Source organism: Macaca nemestrina, chromosome 15, assembly GCF_043159975.1.
Source record: "Macaca nemestrina isolate mMacNem1 chromosome 15, mMacNem.hap1, whole genome shotgun sequence".
Classification (NCBI taxonomy): domain Eukaryota; kingdom Metazoa; phylum Chordata; class Mammalia; order Primates; family Cercopithecidae; genus Macaca; species Macaca nemestrina.
In genome coordinates, this window is record NC_092139.1 from 36,249,350 (window position 1) to 36,269,391 (window position 20,042).

At 41.6% G+C, this 20,042-nt stretch overlaps 1 protein-coding gene across 1 annotated transcript in view; it reads left to right on the forward strand.

The window, feature by feature from the left end:
- The window catches only part of LOC105481620 (transmembrane channel like 2), a 106,424-nt gene that overhangs the window by 41,538 nt on the left and 44,844 nt on the right, over positions 1–20,042 (forward strand). Inside the window, exons 5-9 of the mRNA XM_011741348.2 lie at positions 122–203; positions 903–1,009; positions 13,587–13,685; positions 16,120–16,262; positions 18,434–18,581. Coding sequence (XP_011739650.2) covers positions 122–203; positions 903–1,009; positions 13,587–13,685; positions 16,120–16,262; positions 18,434–18,581 — 579 coding nt within the window. The remainder of the gene's footprint in view (positions 1–121; positions 204–902; positions 1,010–13,586; positions 13,686–16,119; positions 16,263–18,433; positions 18,582–20,042) is intronic.

Consider the following 20,042-nt stretch of genomic DNA (forward strand, 5'->3'; position numbering starts at 1 on the left):
GACTACAAGACAGCAGCCTCACTCATGCTGACCTGTTGGCCTCCTCATGCCCCTCATCATGCCCCTTTGTGCTCTAGGTTGACATGTTAACGAACTGAGAGTTTTACCTCTTTTATTTCAGAAATGGGTCAAATTTAAAAGAGACTTTGATAATTTTAAGACTCAATGTATCCCCTGGGAAATGAAGATCAAGGACATTGAAAGTGAGTATGCTGGTGTCACTGTTTTTTTAATTGGTTTCCTAAAGCATTTCCCAAGAGCTTGGATTGTTTCCTTGGCCCTCTGAATAGATTATTTCATTGGTTCTGTTGTATTAGGAAAAAAGAATGGGTTTTGAACTTGTCAGACCACGATTTGTTATTTATTTGTTTGTTTTTATTTATTTATTTTTGAGACAGAGTCTCACTCTGTTGCCCAGGCTGTGAGTGCAGTGGTGTGATCTCGGCTCACTGCAACCTTCACCTCCCAGGTTCAAGCAATTCTCCTGCCTCAAGCTCCTGAGTAGCTGGGATTACAGGTCTGGGCCACCACACCTGGCTAATTTTTTTGTATATTTAGTAGAGACAGGGTTTCACCATGTTGGCCAGGCTGGTCTCAAATCCCTGATCTCAAGTCATCCACCCACCTTGGCCTCCCAAAGTGCTGGGATTACAGACGTGAGCCACTGCACCCATCCCAGACCAATATTTAAATTCTGCTTCTTCACTTTCTTACTGTGGGCACTTAGGCAAGTTAGTTAACCCCAAAGAGCCTCAGGTTATTTATCCAGGAAAAGAAAGGGAGATCCAGGTGTCATTCAACAGACTGATGTGAAAATTGAATTCATCACACACATAAAGTGCTCAATAGTGTCCATGTTTTCCTTCTGCAGCACTCATACCCACCATCTTTTCTCTCTCTAGGTCACTTTGGTTCTTCAGTGGCATCATATTTCATCTTTCTCCGATGGATGTATGGCGTTAACCTCGTCCTTTTTGGCTTAATATTTGGTCTAGTCATAATCCCAGAGGTAAGAAAAGAACTTCCTAAATCTTTGGATAGAGTTAAGGCTTATGACCACCATCATCAAGTATCAACCAAATACTTCCTATTTTACAAAGAATCAGTCATTCATCTAAAATGCTGTTAGGTTGGTGCAAAAGTAATTGTGGGTTTTGCCATTAAAAGTAATTTATAAATTACTGCCATGAAAAGTAAATTTATAAAATTAAAAGTAATGGCAAAAACCACAATTACTTTTGCACCAACCTACGACCTAATGTACTCACATCAATTACCCAGATAGTTAAGTACAAAGAATGGAACCAAAATACTTTGTTCCTTAATTAATAGATGAATCTTAGATTTTTCTACTTCTCATTTTACCTTAAGATCAGTGGAGAATTTATGTTTCGGTGAGTTTTTTCTTTTACCCTCAAACAAAAGAGAGGGATAGAATACATTATATCATTATTTATCACCAAAAAAAACCTTGGATTTGAATATCTCTCCTCACTATTCTCCCATATATAATATTTTAAGGAAGTTTTATTTTAGAAACAGAGTCTCACTCTGTTGCCCAGGTTGGAGGGCAGTGATGTGATCAAGGTTCAGTGCAGCCTTGAACTCCTGGGCTCAAGTAGTCCTCCCACCTTGGCCTCCCAAAGTGTTGGGATTACAGGCATAACCCACCACACCTGGCCCCAGACGTGATCTTATTATGGACGTAAATAGATTCTTATCTACAGATGATTAATTGAGAAACAAAAAAGGGGTAGTAAGCAATTTGTGCAAAGTCACACAATAAGTTCATTGTGAATTGGATCCCAGGTCCCCAGAGTGAAGGCCTGGGGTCTTTTCCAAGGAGCCTGTGGCTCACTAAGCACTGAGCACAGCAATTGCTACAATTGCTATAGTCCTGACTGAAATACTTGGTGCCAGTGCTGGGTACACAAGTGGGTCTACTTCAACAGCTTTCAGAGGAACAATATGTCTACATTTAGTATGTTCTTCCTCACAGGTGTATTAATTGGTTCTTTGATGACTTACTGACTCCTATTTTGTTATAAATGGTTCTGTGAGCATATTATATCTGCAGTTACATGCTTAACTTTTCTGCACAGCCACTTTCAGGACATTAAAAACCTTTCACATCATGTGAATTAAATCAGATTTATTGGAGGAGGTTGACCATGCATTATAATAGCCTTTGGTAGCAAAGGAGTGTTACATTATTTATAAAATTGTTGGATTCTTTTCTAAATTACCCAAAACGTGTGCTTACAAATATGTCATTAACTAGCCTTTGTACTCTTTCATATACACACCCAGAAGTCAAGGGTTCTGAGTTCACTTAGCCCTACATATATTCCTATGCCAATATCACTTTCTGACCCAGAAGTTAGCATTTTAAACTTCACTGTCAAGCATACACAAACACTCTGACACCAAGTCTGGTTCTCCCCAGGGGGAAAATATTGTCAACAGCTAATAGGAAGTTTCATTTCTCTCCTCCATAGTCAGGTAAATATGAAATGTTTTCCTCAGTAGTCAATGGGGAAATTTACCTTCACAAAGCTCTTGGCTTTCTTCTTGGGATCTTTTTATTCCATGAGAAGAGAGCACATTTAAATGCCATAGGCCTATGAGACATCTCTGGAATTTTGCTACGCAGTGGTCCATGAAAGGCAGTTTTGTGGGAAGTTGAGGAATTTTAAGGACACTCAGTTGTTTTTTTAAAGAAAACATTAAATTTGGTATAATTTATATATGTTTATAAATATTTTTATGAGGGAACATTTATTTGAAACAATAAAAACTTAGTGATTGGTGCATTCCAATGAAGCAGCCAAGATCTGAACCATTCGTGCTAGAGCACCTTGATTTGATTGGCAGGTGATTGGGAAACCCGTGTCGGAGTGGGTTGAGAGTAAGAGAGAGAGAGAGATACCTTGCAGGAAAGAGGAGCCTTGGCTTGGGAAGAGGGAGAATGGAAGAAGGGAAATAGAGGAGAAGGGAAGAGGTTTAGACCAGATAGGAGCCTGTTGCAGTAGGTCAGTGATAGATCCGGGTAATATCAATGGGAATGGATTAAAAGAGAGGAATCAGTGAAGTGCACGGACAAGTCTTGATGACAGGTTGGATAACAGCAATTAGGATGTGCGGTGTCCTAAGATGCCTTTTTATTTAGGATGATGGGAAATTGGCCATACAGGAATCAGACACAACCAAATTCACTGCATATATGAAGTGTCCTGTTGGTCAAAGACACAGAGAACTTCAGGGCCCAAGGGTTTTCAGCATAAGCTAAGGTTCAGAGATATCCCCGTGACTCATGGATGTTTTAAAATGAAGCATAGTGAACCAGAGGGTCCAGGGATAAGAATAGTAGAAGTGCTCAAACATGACTTAAAAAAAAAAATAATAATAATAATAATTATTATTATATATTTTTTGAGACAGAGCCTCATTCTATCTCCTGGGCTGGAATGCAGTGGCACAGTCTTGGCTCACTGCAGCCTCCACCTCCCAGATTCAAGCAATTCTTGTGCCTCAGCCTTCTACGTAGCTGGGATTACAGGCACGGACCACCAGGCCCAGCTAGTTTTCATATTTTTAGTAGAGACAGGGTTTCGCCGTGTTGGCCAGGCTAGTCTCGAACTCCTGACCTTAAGCAATCTGCTCGCCTCAGCCTCCCAAAGTGTTGGGATTACAGGCATGAGCCACCGTGCCTGGCCTTGAATGCAACTTTAACAAAACTTCTCCTTATGTTCATTTTCCTTTTGCTACAAACCCTTAATACCACTTTATGAAATTAAACAGCTCTGAATGTAAGAATGAGCCTTGTTTATCTTTAATTGCCATTGCCTGCACAACCCAGGATATCTACGTGATCCCTGAGGAACCCTCAGTTATGCTGCAGGAGCCGGCTGGCAAGGCCCCACTAGATGACAAGTTTATGTACTTCTCTTCCAACACTGGCTGTTTGTGAAAATCACCTGCGGAACTTTAAGAAATACCAGATCTTGCCGGGCGCGGTGGTTCAAGCCTGTAATCCCAGCACTTTGGGAGGCCGAGATGGGCGGATCACGAGGTCAGGAGATCGAGACCATCCTGGCGAACACGGTGAAACCTCGTCTCTACTAAAAAATACAAAAAAACTAGCCGGGCATGGTGGCGGGCGCCTGTAGTCCCAGCTACTCGGGAGGCTGAGGCAGGAGAATGGTGTAAACCCGGGAGGCGGAGCTTGCAGTGAGCTGAGATCCGGCCACTGCACTCCAGCCTGGGCAACAGAGCCAGACTCCATCTCAAAAAAAAAAAAAAAAAAAAAAAAAGAAATACCAGATCTTAGGCCCACCCCCAGTTAAATAAATTTGACTCTCTGAGGGTATGGTCTCGTTATCTCTGTTGTAAAAGCTTCTGTGGTAAGCAGACTTCTATGATAATCTCCAATGACCCTTCTCTCCTGGTATTCATGCTCTTGTGTTATCCCTCCCTTTGAGTATAGGCAAGACCTAGAGACTTGCTTTTAACAAATAGAATATAGAATGGTTAGGTTATGAAAGATTGTGATTTCCATCTTGCTGACAGAATTCTCTGTTCATTCCCCTCTTGGCTTGGGTGTTTTAATGAAGCAGTCTGACAGATTGGAGAGTCCCACCTGGCAAGGAACTGAGTGTGGCCTTTGGACAATGGCCAGCAAGGAACTGAGGCCCTTAGTCCAGCAACCCAGCAACAACCACATAAGCAGTGTTTTTTGTTTGTTTGTTTGTTTGTTTGTTTGTTTTTTTGAGACGGAGTCTTGCTCTGTCACCCAGGCTGAAGTGCAGTGGCATGATCTCTGCTCACTGCAACCTCTGCCACCCAGGTTCAAGCAATTCACCTGCCTCAGCCTCCTGAATAGTTGGGATCACAGGCATGTGCCACCATGCCCGGCTAATCTGTATATTTTTAGTGGAGACGGGGTTTCAGCATCTTGGCCAGGCTGGTCTTGAACTGCTGACTTCATGATCCACCCGTCTCAGCCTCCCAAAGTGCTGGGATTACAGGCATAAGCCACCATGCCCAGCCTCACATCAGCACATTTTAAGGCAGATTCTTCCCCAGTCAAACTTTCAAATGAGACCAAAGCAGAAATTTTGGTTGCAGCCTTGTGAAAGATCCTGAAGCGAAGGACCCAGCTAAGCCATACCCAAAATGCTAGCTACAGAAACAGTGAGACAATGAATGTGTGTTTTTTAAAGCCTCTACATTTTAGGATAATATGTTATATAGCAGTAGATGACTAATACAGCTCCCCCAGGTGAGTCTAATATGCAGCTAGGGTTGAAAACTGCTAATGTACATTATAAGGTCTTTAAGTAAGCTGTGCTCTAGGTTTACATAGCAAGCATTCAGTCTGTAAACCTCATATGATACTTCCCCTTATAAATATCTACTAAATTATTTCAGACATATGAAAAGATATAATGAATGAGCCTACCTGCTCATCACCATGCCTAAAAAATAAAATATTACATATACACTGAAGTCCTCTAATTAATTTTCCCCAATTTTATTACCTACATAACCCTCACTGTCCTGAACTTTCCATTTCAACTTACATTTTGAAATTTATTGACTTAAATACAGTCATTTCTTATTTTCTAAAATCACAGTGTATCTAAAGGTGTATCGCCTTTTGCATTACAGTATAATTTTTTTTGTCTCATTTACAGCAAAGGTTTGTCTTTTTTAGTTATTTTGTTCAAGAAAAAACTTTTGGCTTTGCTGATTCTCTCTGAAATGTCTTTTTAAAAAAAATTCAGTCTTTGGGGGGCACAATTTGCATAAAGTAAAATTTACTCCTTTTAGGTATACAATTCAATGGCTTTTGACAAATGATCAGGTAACCACCACACAACTGATATATAGAACATTTTCATCACCCTCTAAATTTCTCTAGTATCCACTTTGCAAGCAATCTCCTCTTCCAACTCCCAGCCCTTGACAACCAAGGATTAATTTCTGATTCCTGTTCCTAAAGTTTTGTCCTTTTCAGAATATCATATGAATAGAAATATGTAGTATGCAGTTTTTTTGTGTCTAACCTCTTTCAGTTGGTACAATGTCTTTGAAATTCATTCATGTAGTTTTATCAATCATTTGTCCCTTTATTGCTGAAATGGAATTGAAAATTACAATGAGATTGTAATATTCTACCATATGGGTATATCATATTTTGTTATCCATTCACCAGCTCTTGGACATTTCAGTTGTTTCTATTTGGAAACTATTATGAATAACTCTACTATAAACATTCACATTCAGGTCTTTTTCTTATATATCTTTACTTTTACATTACTAATTTCTCTTATATGTTTCATTTCATTCCGTCTAATTTCTTGGGGTTTGTATTCATTATCTATCGCTGTGTAACAAGTTACTCCCTAAATTTTTGCTGAATACAACAACCATTTATGATTATTTCTGTGGGTCAGAAATCCAGAAGTGGTTCTGACTTGGGGTCTCCCGCAGGCTACAATCTAGGTTTTGACCAAGGTTACAATTATCTTGAGGCTGAACTGAAGAAGATCTGCTTCCAAGATCACTCACAAGGCTACTGGCAGATCTCAGAAGACACGATGTCAAGCTTACTCACATGGCTTCTGCAGGCCTCAGAAGATCTGCTTCCAACCTTACTTATGTGGCTGTTCCCAGGGTTCAGGTACTCAGTGGCTATTGGCCAGAGACATCAATTTCTTACTACATGAGTTTCTCCATAGGCATGCTCGTAAGGTGGCAGCTTTCTTCTCCCAGAAGGAGAGAATACAAGAAGGAAATAGAGCAAAAAGAAGCTTCCCACATAGAAGCCACCGTTTTTTATAACCTAATCTCAGAAATGACATTCCATCACTTCTGCCATATTTTATTCCTTAGTGGTGAGTCACTAAATCAAGCCCACACTCAGTGGGAGGGTATTATTGTACACAACAATAAATACCAGAGGCAGGGATCATGTGAGCCACCTCACAGGCTGCCTACCACATTCGACCCTCTGGTCCTCAATGATTCACATCCCTTCCACCTGCAGAATACACTCACCCCTCCTCAAGGCCTCTAAAAATCTCATTCTGGCACAGCATCAGCTCAGATTCCAAACTCTCACTCTAAATCAGTAGTTCAGGTGCAGATGAGGCTCCATGGGAGTAGCTCTTTAAATACAACTCCTTGGGTGCAGTTCTCTTTACTGTGAGACTAAAGAGATGTTATCTGCACCAACACAACAAACATAAAATGGTGGGACAGGCCTAAGATAAATGCTATAGGCATGTCTGTGTTCAAACAGGAGAAAAATGGGAGGCACAAGGGAGTTATTGGTCCATAGCAAGTCTATAACTGTATTAGGCTGTTCTTGTCCTGCTATGAAGAAATACCTGAGGCTGGGTAATTTATAAAGAAAAGAGGTTTAATTGGCTCACGGTCATGCAGGCTGTACAGAAAGCAAAGCGCCAGCATCTGCTTCTGTTGAGGGCCTCAGAAAGCTTACATCATGATGGAAGGTGAAGGGAACCAGCACATCACTTGGCGAGAGCAGGAGCAAGAGAGTGACTGGGGAAGGTCCTAGACTTTTAAACAACCATATCTCGCATGAACTAACTGAGTGAGAATTCACTTATTACCAAGGGGATGGTTCTAAGCCATTTATGAAGAATCTGCCCTCATGATCCAATATGTCCCACCAGGCCCCACCTCCAACATTGGGAATCACATTTCAACATGAGATTTAGAAGGGACAAACATCCAAGTGACATCAATAACACAACACCCATTTATAAATTTTCCTCTCAATACCATTTTAGTTGCATTCCATATACTTTGATGTACATTGCCATTATTTATTTTTAGGTATTTTCTAATTTCCTTGTGATCTACAAGTTATTTATGAATATATTTTTAAGACCTTAATATATAGAAAGATTAGCAGCATTTTTTACTGGTTTTTAGTATAATTTTATGTGATCATTGTGTATATTTTATATGAAACTGATACTTTTTCAGTACTTGGGACTTGCTTTATTTGCTTAGAATATGGTTAATTTTCCTCAATTTTTATATTTTTTGCATGGTTCAAAATATTACTTGTATTCTACAAATTGTCTATAATCTTAATAATTTTAGAGCAGCATGATCAATTGCTGAGTGAGATAAAGTTAATCTCCTGCTATTGTCTTTTTCTCATTGTAATTATTATTTTTTGTTTTATATATGTTGCTGCCATGTTATTGGGTACATACAAATTTAAGATTGTTATGTGGTGAATTATATTGATATATTTTCAAATGTTAAACCAGATTGCATTCCTGGAATAAACCCAACTAGGTTATTATGGATTATCTTTTTCATATATCATCTGATTTTTATTTGTGAATATTTTATCTAGAATTTTTACATTTATTTTTGAGATATTAGACTGTAAATATCCTTCTTATAACTTTCTTATCATATTTGGGGATCAATATTCGACCTCATAAAGTGATTTGGGAATGTTTCTTTTTTTATTATTCTCTTGAAGAATTTGTGTAAATTTTCCAGTGGTAGGTTTAGGTGAATTTTTGAAAATTTACTTATTTTAATTGACAATTGCATATATCTATGTTGTACAAAATGCTGTCTTGGAATGTGTATATATTGTGGAATGGTTAAATCAAGCTAATTAACATAGGTATCACCTCATATACCTATACTTATCATTTAGTTTTGGTGAGAACACTTAAAATCTACTCTCATAGCAATTTTCCAGTATACAATATATTATTATTAACTATAGTCACCATGTTGTACAATAGATCTCTTGAATTTATACTTCCTATCTAACTGAAATTTTGTATCCTTTGAGCAACAATTTCCCAGTCTCCCCAATTCCCCAAGTGAAGTTTTTGTTGTCATTGTTGATTTGTTGCTTTTTGTATATGTGGTAGGCAGAATTCTAAGAATGACCCTAAATGACCCTCAATCTTGCATAATCCCCTCCCCTTTGAGTATGGACAGAACCTGGGAATGAGTTATCATGCCAAGATTATTTGAGTGAGCCTAATTTAATCACATGAGCTCTTTAAAAGCCAAGAGTTTTCTCTGGCTGATTGCAGAAGAAGTCACAGATCATTCAAAACATGAGAAGGATTGAACACACTACTGCTGGCTTAAAGATGGAGGGAACCATGTAATGGGGAATGTGGGAGCCCTCGAGAGGCTGAGCATGGCCACCATCTGCCACCCAGCAAGGAAACAGGGACCTGAGTCCTACAAGCACAAGGAAATAAATTCTGCCAACAATCAGTGAGCTTGGAAAAGGGCTCCAGACCCCAGATGAGACCCTTAGCCCCTGCTGACTCTTTGATATCAGTCTGGTGAGACCCTGAACAGAGAATCCAGCCACACCATGCCAGACTGCTGACCTACAGAACTGTGAGCTAATAAATGGGTGTTGCTTTAGACCCTCTTTGTGGTAATTTGTTACACAGCAATAGAAATCCAAAGCAGTAGATATCCAGCTTTGGATCTGTAGCACTTACTAAATATTAAACTGTTTTTTGTCACATTGGGAAAATTCTCTGCCATAATCCCTTTGAATACCATTTCTGTGCCATTCCATGTTCTCTCTCCTTCTGGGACTACATATATGTGTGTGCATTTGTGTGTGCATTTGCGTGTGCATTTCTGTATGTGTCTCTTGTCTCAGTGAGCCTTGTCTCTGTATTTCCATGTATGCCTTATGTTCTTTTCAGTATTTTCCATCTTTTTCTCTATATATTTAAGTCTCGACTTTTTAAACCCTATATTAAAATTTAGCCATTCACTTCTCTGATCTATATGTTCTCAGATCTGTCCACCAAGCTTTTAATTTCAGTGATAACATGTTTCAGTTCTATAACTTCCATTTGATTGTTTTTATAGTTTCCAGTTCTCTACCAAAATGATTCATCTTGTCCCTTACTTCCTTAAGCATATTAATCAAACTTATTTTAAAGCTCATGACTGACGGCTCCCTTATCTAGACTTCCTGTGAATCTGTTTTTACTGTTTAATTTTTCTTTTAGTTTTTGGTCAAGTCTTGTCTTCTCTTATAACTAGTTATTTTTGACTGAGTGCTAGGCATTGTTTGTGAGCAATTATTGAGATTTACTTATTCCTCTGGTGGGAGAACTAACCAAGATGGTCTATATTTTTGTTTAATTTTACTTTCTGAGTAAAATGTTCCCAGGCCTCAACTAAAAGCTTGGGCTTTTTCCAGATATCTTCCTATTTGCTCTGTGTGTGTGTGTGTGTGTGTGTGTGTGTGTGTGTGTGTGTGTGTAGAAGGGGTTTTGCCATGTTGACCAGGCTGGTCTTGAACTCCTGAGTTCAAGTGATGTACCTGCCTTAGCCTCCCAAACCTATTTGTCCTTAAATTTGACTTTCATTTCATTCTTCACCCCTTTGACTATTCCAAAGTTGCTGCATGCTTTATCTTTTAGCTGCTGTGATTGAAATAAGCAAATAACTCATGGGGAACAACAATGCACAATCACTTCTCCAGAATTTCTTTATCTCCTGGATCTTGGCAGCACAAGTCATGATTGTCCACTTGTCTAGTTGTTCTCAGTGAAAGAGTTTGTCCAAAGCAACTTCCCCTGCTTTTACTGGCAGTATTGTTTGTTTGTTTTGAGACGGAGTCTCCCTCTGTCACCCAGGCTAGAGTGCAGTGGCTCGGCTCACTGCAAGCTCTGCCTCCTGGGTTCACACCATTCTCCTGCCTCAGCCTCTCAAGTAGCTGGGACAACAGGCACCCGCCACCATGCCTGGCCTTTTTTTTTTTTTTTTTTTTTTTTTGTATTTTTAGTACAGACGGGGTTTCACTGTGTTAGCCAGGACTGATTCCTGACCTCGTGATTCACCTGCCCTGGCCTTCCAAAGTGCTGGGATTACAGGCATGAGCCACCATGCATGGCCAGCAGTGTTGTTTTTAATAGCAAAATCTAGAAAGAATCCAAATGTCTATGAAGAGTAGACTGTGCAAATACATTATAGTATGTCCATACAATGCAATATTACATAGCAGTGAAAATTAGAGAACTGTAGCTACACATGTCAATATCAATGAATCTCAAAAGTGTAATGTTGTATGAAAAAAACAATTCATAGGAGAATACTTATGCGTGATTCCATTTAACAGGCAAAACTAAAGCACAACTAAACAGGCAAAACTAAACAATGAATGAGTAAAATATAAGGAAAAATAAAGGAATTGTTATCACAAAATATACCATATCTTGGTTGCATCTTAGGATGGAAGAGATATATAATTCAGGAGAGACTTATCCAGGATATTTTAAAGGCCTGGAGATTTTCTGTTTCTTAAGCTAGCTAGTGGATATATAGCAGTTAATTTCCTTTATATTATGATGAACTATACATATCTGTTATACATATACTCTTTTATGTATAACATATTCCCCAATAAGAAAATAAATTTAAAACGAAGAAACAAAAAGAAATAAAAGGAAATTACCTAAAAATGAAGAACCTATAAATTAAGAAACAAAATAATTTTATATTAAACGGTGAAAAATACTAAAGCCTGTTACAAAAATCAAAAGAAACATGGTATATCCCTATCCCTACTACTTTTCAATATTAATTTCTACCACTTAATGCAATGTCAGGAAAATTAACATCTTATATACTTTGTACAAAAAAATACAAAGTTATTTTGGTTTGCAGGTGATATGATTGTAAACCCCCAAAAACTCCAATGATTTTATCAAAAACTACTAGAATCTAATAAACAAGTATATTGAGATGACTGAAGTCATTTTAAAGACAAACGGCAGTGATTCTCTGTATATTTAACGTCCACTTAACAATAGAATTTAAAATTTTGACACAATGCAATAAATCTATGCAATAAATCTATAAAATCTATAAAATATGTATTAAATACATTTAATAAATCAGAATATTTCTATGAGGAACACTATAAAGAATTACTGGACAAAAATAAGACAATAAATGAAAGGATATATTCTTGGAAGGAAAAATTAAATCTCGTTAAAAAGTCAATCCTTCCAAGATCAATATATAAATTTAATCCATTTCTGATTTTTTTTACAATTAAGGATATGAATAAGGGCCTATGTATAAGGGTATTAATAACAGAATTATATACATATATAGAATTAGAAATACTTTAATGTCCAACAATAGGGGATTTGTTAAGTAAGTTTCTTATACATATTTTTTATTAGATATTTTTGAAGTCATTTTACTTGGGGAAATACCTTATGATATAGGAAATCGGTCACAAAGAAATATTAGGCTAAATAACTAGACTAAAATATATATAGAACTCAGAAATAACTGAAAGAAAATATATAAATATCTAACAGTCATTATTTTTGGGTTTTGGCGCTGATAAGTAATTTTTAAAATGCTCTTCTGACTGGGCACGGTGGCTCATGCCTGTAATCCCAGCAATTTGGGAGGCCAAGGTGGTAGGATCACTTAAGCCCAGGAGTTTGAGACCAGCCTGGGCAACATGGCAAAACCTTGTCTCTAGTAAAAATACAAAAAATTAGCTGAGCTTGGGGGTACACACCTGTAGTTCCCGCTACTCAGGAGGCTGATATGGGAGGATCACTTGAGCCAGGGAGGCAGAGGTTGTTGCAGTGAGCCGAGATGGAGCCACTGCACTCCAGCCTAAGTGATGAAGTGAGAACCTGTCTCAAAAAAAAAAAAAAAGAAAAGAAGAAAACGCGGCCGGGCGCGGTGGCTCACGCCTGTAATCCCAGCACTTTGGGAGGCCGAGGCGGGCGGATCACAAGGTCAGGAGATCGAGACCACGGTGAAACCCCGTCTCTACTAAAAATACAAAAAATTAGCCGGGCGCGGTTGTGGGCGCCTGTAGTCCCAGCTACTCGGGAGGCTGAGGCAGGAGAATGGCGTGAACCCGGGAGGCGGAGCTTGCAGTGAGCCGAGATCGCGCCACTGCACTCCAGCCTGGGCGACAGAGCGAGACTCCGTCTCAAAAAAAAAAAAAAAAAAAAAAAAAGAAGACGAAAACGCTCTTCTGTACTTTTTCACATTTTTTACAATGAGTGTGTGTTACTCTTAAAATCAAGAACGCGATCAATGTTATTTAAAGAAGAAAATAGGGCCGGGCTCAGCGGTTCATGCCTGTAATCCCAGCACTTTGGGAAGCCAAGGTGGGTGGATCACCTGAGGTCAGGGTTCCAAGACCAGCTTGGCCAACATCGTGAAACCCTGTCTCTACTGAAAACACAAAAAATTAGCCAGGCGTGTTGGCCAGCACCTGTAATCCCAGCTACTCGGGAGGCTGAGGCAGGACACGTGAACCTGGGAGGTGGAGGTTGCAGTGAGCTGAGACTGCGCCACTGCACTCCAACCTGGGTGACAAGAGTGAAACTCCATCTCAAAAAATAAAAACAAATTAAATTAATAAGTACATAAAAAAGAAGAAAATAGGTGTGGCCCACTCTGAGAAGGAAAGCATTTACCCCAGTATATGAATATCTCTGTGTGTTTGTATTTCCTCCACTCATACTTGTGTCATTGTGTTTCTGCACAAGGTACTGATGGGCATGCCCTATGGGAGTATTCCCAGAAAGACAGTGCCTCGGGCTGAGGAAGAAAAGGCCATGGATTTTTCTGTCCTTTGGGATTTTGAGGTACTATTGTCAACATGCCAATGAACTTCCATTTGTGATTATAAAGCCTAAAGATTGCATGGATAAGTATGAAATAGTGCATGCAATTATTAAAAAACCATTGCTTTAATAAAATAGGATCCCAGCACTAAGCTAAATGAGCTTGCAAACCATGTCTCTGCAGAGTCCTCCAGGGTCTCCTTCATGCACTGCTCTCTCCAGCCACACTCTGATGGATGTGGGCTCCCCATGCAGCCACTGCGCCTCTCTGTCTGCCAGGTCTCTGCAAGGTGATCTCACAGTATGGTTTTCTTTCCTCATTCCCACATTAAGACCCCAGATCTATCTCCACTCCAGGCTTCCCCCAAGTTTCACATGACATCTTCAACTGAATGTCCTACTTGCTCTTCAAATGCAACACCTATCCAGCCAAAACCCACATCTCTTTTTCCCATCTCCTTTACTGGAATCACCATTCATCCAATCATCCATGTCTGAAGGCTGAAAATCATCCCACACTTCTCCCTCTTCCTCACCAACCAACCCCACTGCCATCCAACCAACCACTAAATCTGAGCCTACCTGCTAAATATTTCTTAAATCTTTTGCAAACCCAATTGTATTAGTTCATTTTCAGACTACTACCTGAGACTGGGTAATTTATAAATAAAGGGTTTTAATTGACTCACAGTTCCGCATGGCTGTGGAGGCCTCAAGAAACTTGCAATCGTGGTGAAAGGCAAAGGGGAAGCAAGGCGCTTCTTACGTGGCAGCAGAAGAGAGACAGCGCAGGGGAAATGCCAGACACTTATTAGAACAATCGGATCTCACCAGAACTCCCTCACTATCATGAGAACAGCATGGGGGAAACTGCCCCCATGATCCAATCACCTCCCACCAGGTCCCTCCCTCAACATCTGGAGATTGCAATTCAAGATAAGATTTGGGTGGGGACACAGAGCCAAACCATATCACCAATTAAGAACCTTGGCTTTCATTCCATTTGGGAATGGGAATCAATGAATATCTGAGGAGGAAGAAAATCAATGAATATCTGGACTGAGTAAGAAAAAGCCATGGAGTTTTTCATCCTTCGGAATTTCAAGGTGCTATTGCCAACGTACCAATGAACTTCCATTTGTGATTGTGAGGCCTAAAGATTGCATGTGTAAGTGTGAAACAGTGGACTTAATTATTGAAAAACCAGTGCTTTAATCAAATAGGATCCCATCATTAGGCAAAATGCTTTTTTCCATGTCTTTTACCTTCACTTTGAATAATGTCCTCACTTTACCAGGACTACTGTCAGAATCATCTACCTCTCCTCCCTGCCTTGGCTTGGCTCCTAAAATTTCCATTCCCTTTGTTGCTGGAGTGATCTTTATTAAATGCAGATCTGACCCTGTCACTCCCCTACCTCAAATTTTCATTGATTCTCATTCCCAGCGGAATAAAAGCCAGTGTTCTTAATTGGGTTTACAAAACAACTGTTCATGACCAGGCTGCTCCCTACCTCTCCAGTCCCATGTCCATGTAATACCTCACACTTTAGTGCCCCAATGCCACTGAGCTTTGGGGAAGTCCCTGCATGCATCACACACTGTCATTGCCTCTCTGCCTTTGCTTATGGCCCTCTGCCTGCAGCACTCTTAGCTCCTTTGTGAGCTTCATACCCCCATACCTCTGGAGGCTTAGTCTGCAGCTCCAAGGGCTTGCTGAGGCTGGGAGGCATGGTTGTAGTGCCTCCCACAGCAAGTCATTGCTGCTGCCATCCTTCACTCTCAAAGTCAGATTGGAAACCCTTCAGAAAGTTATTTGGAACAGGGGTTCCCAACTATACTATTACTAAGGAGTCCTTTATTCCTTTTTTTTTTTTAAAGACAGAGTCTCCCTCTGTTGCCCAGGTTGGAGTACGGGGGCATGATCTCTGCTCACTGCAACCTCCACCTCCCAGGTTCAAGTGATTCTCCTGCCTCAGCCTCCCAAATAGCTGAAATTACAGGCGCCTACTATCACACCTGGCAAATTTTTGTATTTTTAGTAGAGATGAGGTTTCACCACGTTGGCCAGGTTGGTCATGAACTCCTGGCCTCAAGTGATCTGCCCACTTCAGCCTCCCAAAGTGCTGGGATTACAGGCGTGAGCCACAGTGCCCAACCCCCATCCCTGATTTTATCCCAAATGTTAACAACACTCTCCTCTCCCTCCCATGTCTCCATGTACTCTGTGTAATGAGGAAATAGAGAGAATGAAGAAGAGAAAGAAGGGGAGACATGGAGGGGCTCTGGAGCTACTGGAGGAGGTGAAGGGAAGAGCAAGAACATCTGGAACTCTTCCTTTGGCCCCTTAGACTCAGTTAAGACTCTGAGAAAGAAATCCCTGGTAGAATGGACGTGTCTGGTGACCACCAGCTCTGAGCTTATCAACCCAGAGCATTTGGCTTTGCTGTCCCCAGGGCTATATCAAGTACTCTGCACTCTTCTATGGCTACTACAACAACCAGAGGACCATCGGGTGGCTGAGGTACCGGCTGCCTATGGCTTACTTTATGGTGGGGGTCAGCGTGTTCGGCTACAGCCTGATGATTGTTATTCGATCGTAAGTATGACAGTCTCATCTACAGGCTTTGACTTCACAGCCACAGCTCACTCCCCTGGCCACTCTATGCCTACCTCCCTTCTGGTGGGGCATTCAGAGAGAAAACAGGAAATGAACACAGAAAGCATATGTACATTATAATTTTTGGTATGAAAGACATGAACCAGGTCATGTGGGATGTTCTGGGAAACAGGATTGAAACTACCCCTTTGGATGAGGCTGAGAACGCCAGCCATGCTGAAATTCTGGGGAGCAGCATTTTAGACAAAAGAAGAGCATATGCAAAGGCCCTGAGGCAGCAAATAGCATAGTGTTTGCCCCAAACTGCCAAAAGGCCAGTGTGGCTTGAGAGGGAGCATAGTACCTGGTAAGGTAGGGCTGGAGGTTTGTCAGGCCTGTTTCTGCTTTTCTCCAGAGCTCAGCCTCCTCCAAAAAACTCTTCTGCTCCTCCAAACTCTACCTTGTGTGTCAGAACCAAGGCTGGCATATAGAAAGATACAACCAATAAACTTACACTAAATAAACATATGTGGCAATGATTAACCATGGCGGCCTCTCTGGCCCCAACTCTACTTGTCTCTGTGGTCAGAAGTGGCCTTTTAATATGTCTGTAACACTTAATTCATATTCTCTGAAGAAAAAAACGTGGACCAGCCCATGGATTGATCGCCTTCTTCAGAATCAGGGGACCCCATCAGCTGTGGCTGGGGGTTGCGGGGTGGAAGGCACTGTCTCCTACACAAACCTATCCACCCGGGTCCGCTCTCCCTTCAGCACAGACATGAGGGGTCGCTTCTCCCAAAACAGTGCGGGTGGCTGTGCCTCCAGGAGAGGAGTGGAGCTCTGGGTAGAGTGAAGCCTGGGTAGAGCCCCTGAAAGGGAAATGGGGACGCGGGGCTTGGCTTTCTACCACATGGTCTCAGGCGGAAATGCTGCTGTTCACAAGGCCCTGCCCATCACCCGACAGCGACCACTGGGTGATCTCGGACTGCACAGCGCTATCAGGCAAAAGGAACAGAACAAGGAGACAGGCGTGCTTTTATTCTTAGCCCTCATGTTGTTGCTTTTTCCATGTTCTCACCCCAGATAAGTATAGAAATAGGGAATGTTTTTGTGACAAACCAAAAAAGCTAACTAAGCCCTGTGGAACAGCAAATCCAGAAAGCCAACATATTAGGGAAGATGACAAACCCCTCCCTGTATCTTACAGCACCCCTGCTTGGAATTCTGTGATTCCCACAGGGTCAAACTCTAGGGAGCATAGGTTGAAGACAGGTAGGATGAAATAGGAAGGTCCAAAGTGCTTTCAGCCAAACTTGCTTAAGAAAAGGATATATGACCTGATTGTATTAGGGTGGTGCAAAAGTAATTGATGGTTTTGAAATTAAAAGTAGTACCAGGCCAGGTGTGGTGGCTCACACTTGTAATCCCAGCACTTTGGGAGGCCGAGGCAGGCAGATCACCTGAGGTCAGGAATTCAAGACCAGCCTGGCCAACATGGCAAAACCCCATCTCTACCAAAAATACAAAAAAATTAGCCAGGTGTCGTGGTAGGTGCTTGTAATCCCAGCTACTCAGGAGGCTGAGACAGGAGAATCGCTTGAACCTGGGAAGCGGAGGCTGCAGTGAGCCAAGATCAGGCCACTGCACTCCAGCCTGGATGACAGAGCGAGACTCTATTACCAAAAACAAAACAAAAAAAAAGTAGCACAACAAAATAGCACCAGCCACCTCAGTGTGTTTTGCATTTTATATCAGAAATATATATAGATATGTTCTATCCAAGCAAATAGATGGCATAGAAGGGAATGCTCCTGTTTGAGAATAGACTCCCAGTAAAGAGTTCTCAAACTGCATTTGCAGGTGAGTCAAGCCACAGGAAATTAGGTATAGGGAAGAAAACATGGTCACGTGTCCTGTCTCCTGCAGGCCTTTTATTACCTAACTGACACCATGTGTGCTTGCAGGGGACTCTGAATTTGTGGGGAAAGGTGCCCTGGCTATCCTAAAAGCTGTCTTGGTTCAAGTCCCTGCCTGGCTTGTTTTGTCGCTGAATGTCAGCTACCTGTTCATCTGTTACCTGTGTCCAAGACTGGCTTAGGCCAAGATTCCCTGGGGGGTGACACAGCAGAAAGAGGGCAGACGTTGCAACAGTCCTGTGTGCCCTACAGGATGGCCAGCAATACCCAAGGAAGCACAGGCGAAGGGGAGAGTGACAACTTCACATTCAGCTTCAAGATGTTCACCAGCTGGGACTACCTGATCGGGAATTCAGAGACAGCTGACAACAAATATGCTTCCATCACCACCAGCTTCAAGGTAGTCACCCCAGGGCAGTTCCCACTTCTGGGGGAACTCTAGGTCCCTCTGATCATTGAAAGACTTCTCCCAGCTGGGACATAGAAAATAAGGTCCTCGGCCGGGCGCGGTGGCTCAAGCCTGTAATCCCAGCACTTTGGGAGGCCGAGACGGGCGGATCACAAGGTCAGGAGATCGAGACCAGCCTGGCTAATACGGTGAAACCCCGTCTCTACTAAAAAATACAAAAAAAACTAGCCGGGTGAGGTGGCGGGCGCCTGTAGTCCCAGCTACTCGGGAGGCTGAGGCAGGAGAATGGCGTAGACCCAGGAGGCGGAGCTTGCAGTGAGCTGAGATGCGGCCACTGCACTCCAGCCTGGGCGACAGAGCGACACTCCGTCTCAAAAAAAAAAAAAAAAAAAAAAAAAAGAAAGAAAATAAGGTCCTCAAATAATTTGTGGCAAGAGCCTTCTCAGAAATGTGAGCCCAGTTTTCAAGCCCTTAAGTAAGAATGCTCGTGGCTGGTACCCACTGCCTGTTTCTTTTCTTTGTTTCTTTGTTTCTTTCTTTTTTTTTTTTTTTTACAATGTCTCTCTCCCATTGCCCAGGCTGGAGTGCAGTGGTGTCCTCTCAGCACACTACAACCTCTGCCTCCTAGGCTTAAGCGATGCTCCTGCCTCAGCCTCCCAAGTAGCTGGGGCTACAGTTGCCTGCCACCATGGCCAGCTAATCTTGTGTGTGTGTGTGTGTGTGTGTGTGTGTGTGTGTGTATTTTTAGTAGAGATGGGGTTTCACCATGTTGGCCAGGCTGGTCTTGAACTCCTGACCTCAAGTGATCCACCCTCCTCCACCTCCCAAAGTGCTGGGATTACCGACATGAGCCACCACACCCAGCCTGTCTGTTTCTTAATATGACAGAGTATCCTGGATGCTGAGACCTGGTGCTGCCTGTTTCTACATGAAACACTTTTCTGCTGGAATAAGTGGAAGGACGCATTTGGGGAAAGCGTTTCTCGACCTTTCCTGCATACTAGAATCACTCAAGGAGCTTAAAAGGTCTCCTGAGATCCACTAACAGAGACTCTGATATAACTGGCCTGGAGTGGGGTCCTGATATTGATTTTTCAAAAACTCCCCAAGTGATTAGAATACCCAGAAAGAGTTGAGAATCCTGGTTTGGAGGTGTGGGAATAAAGAAATCAACCCCGATGGCTGCACCAAAATCTCAGAAATCACCACTGAATAACTTATTCATGTAACCAAACACCACCTGTTCCCCAGAAAGCTATTGAAATGAAAAAAAAAAAAAAAAAAAAAAAAGAATTTGAACTTGGTAGTTAGAAAATAACAAAGAGAGAGAAAGGGAGACAGAGTGAAAGCTTGGTGATGGAAGGCTAGCAATATGGTCTGCGCAGATCAGTCCTACAGGGGCTGAGGTGGGCAAACCTTTGCAAGTGTGTAGGATTCTGACTGAGAGGGTTC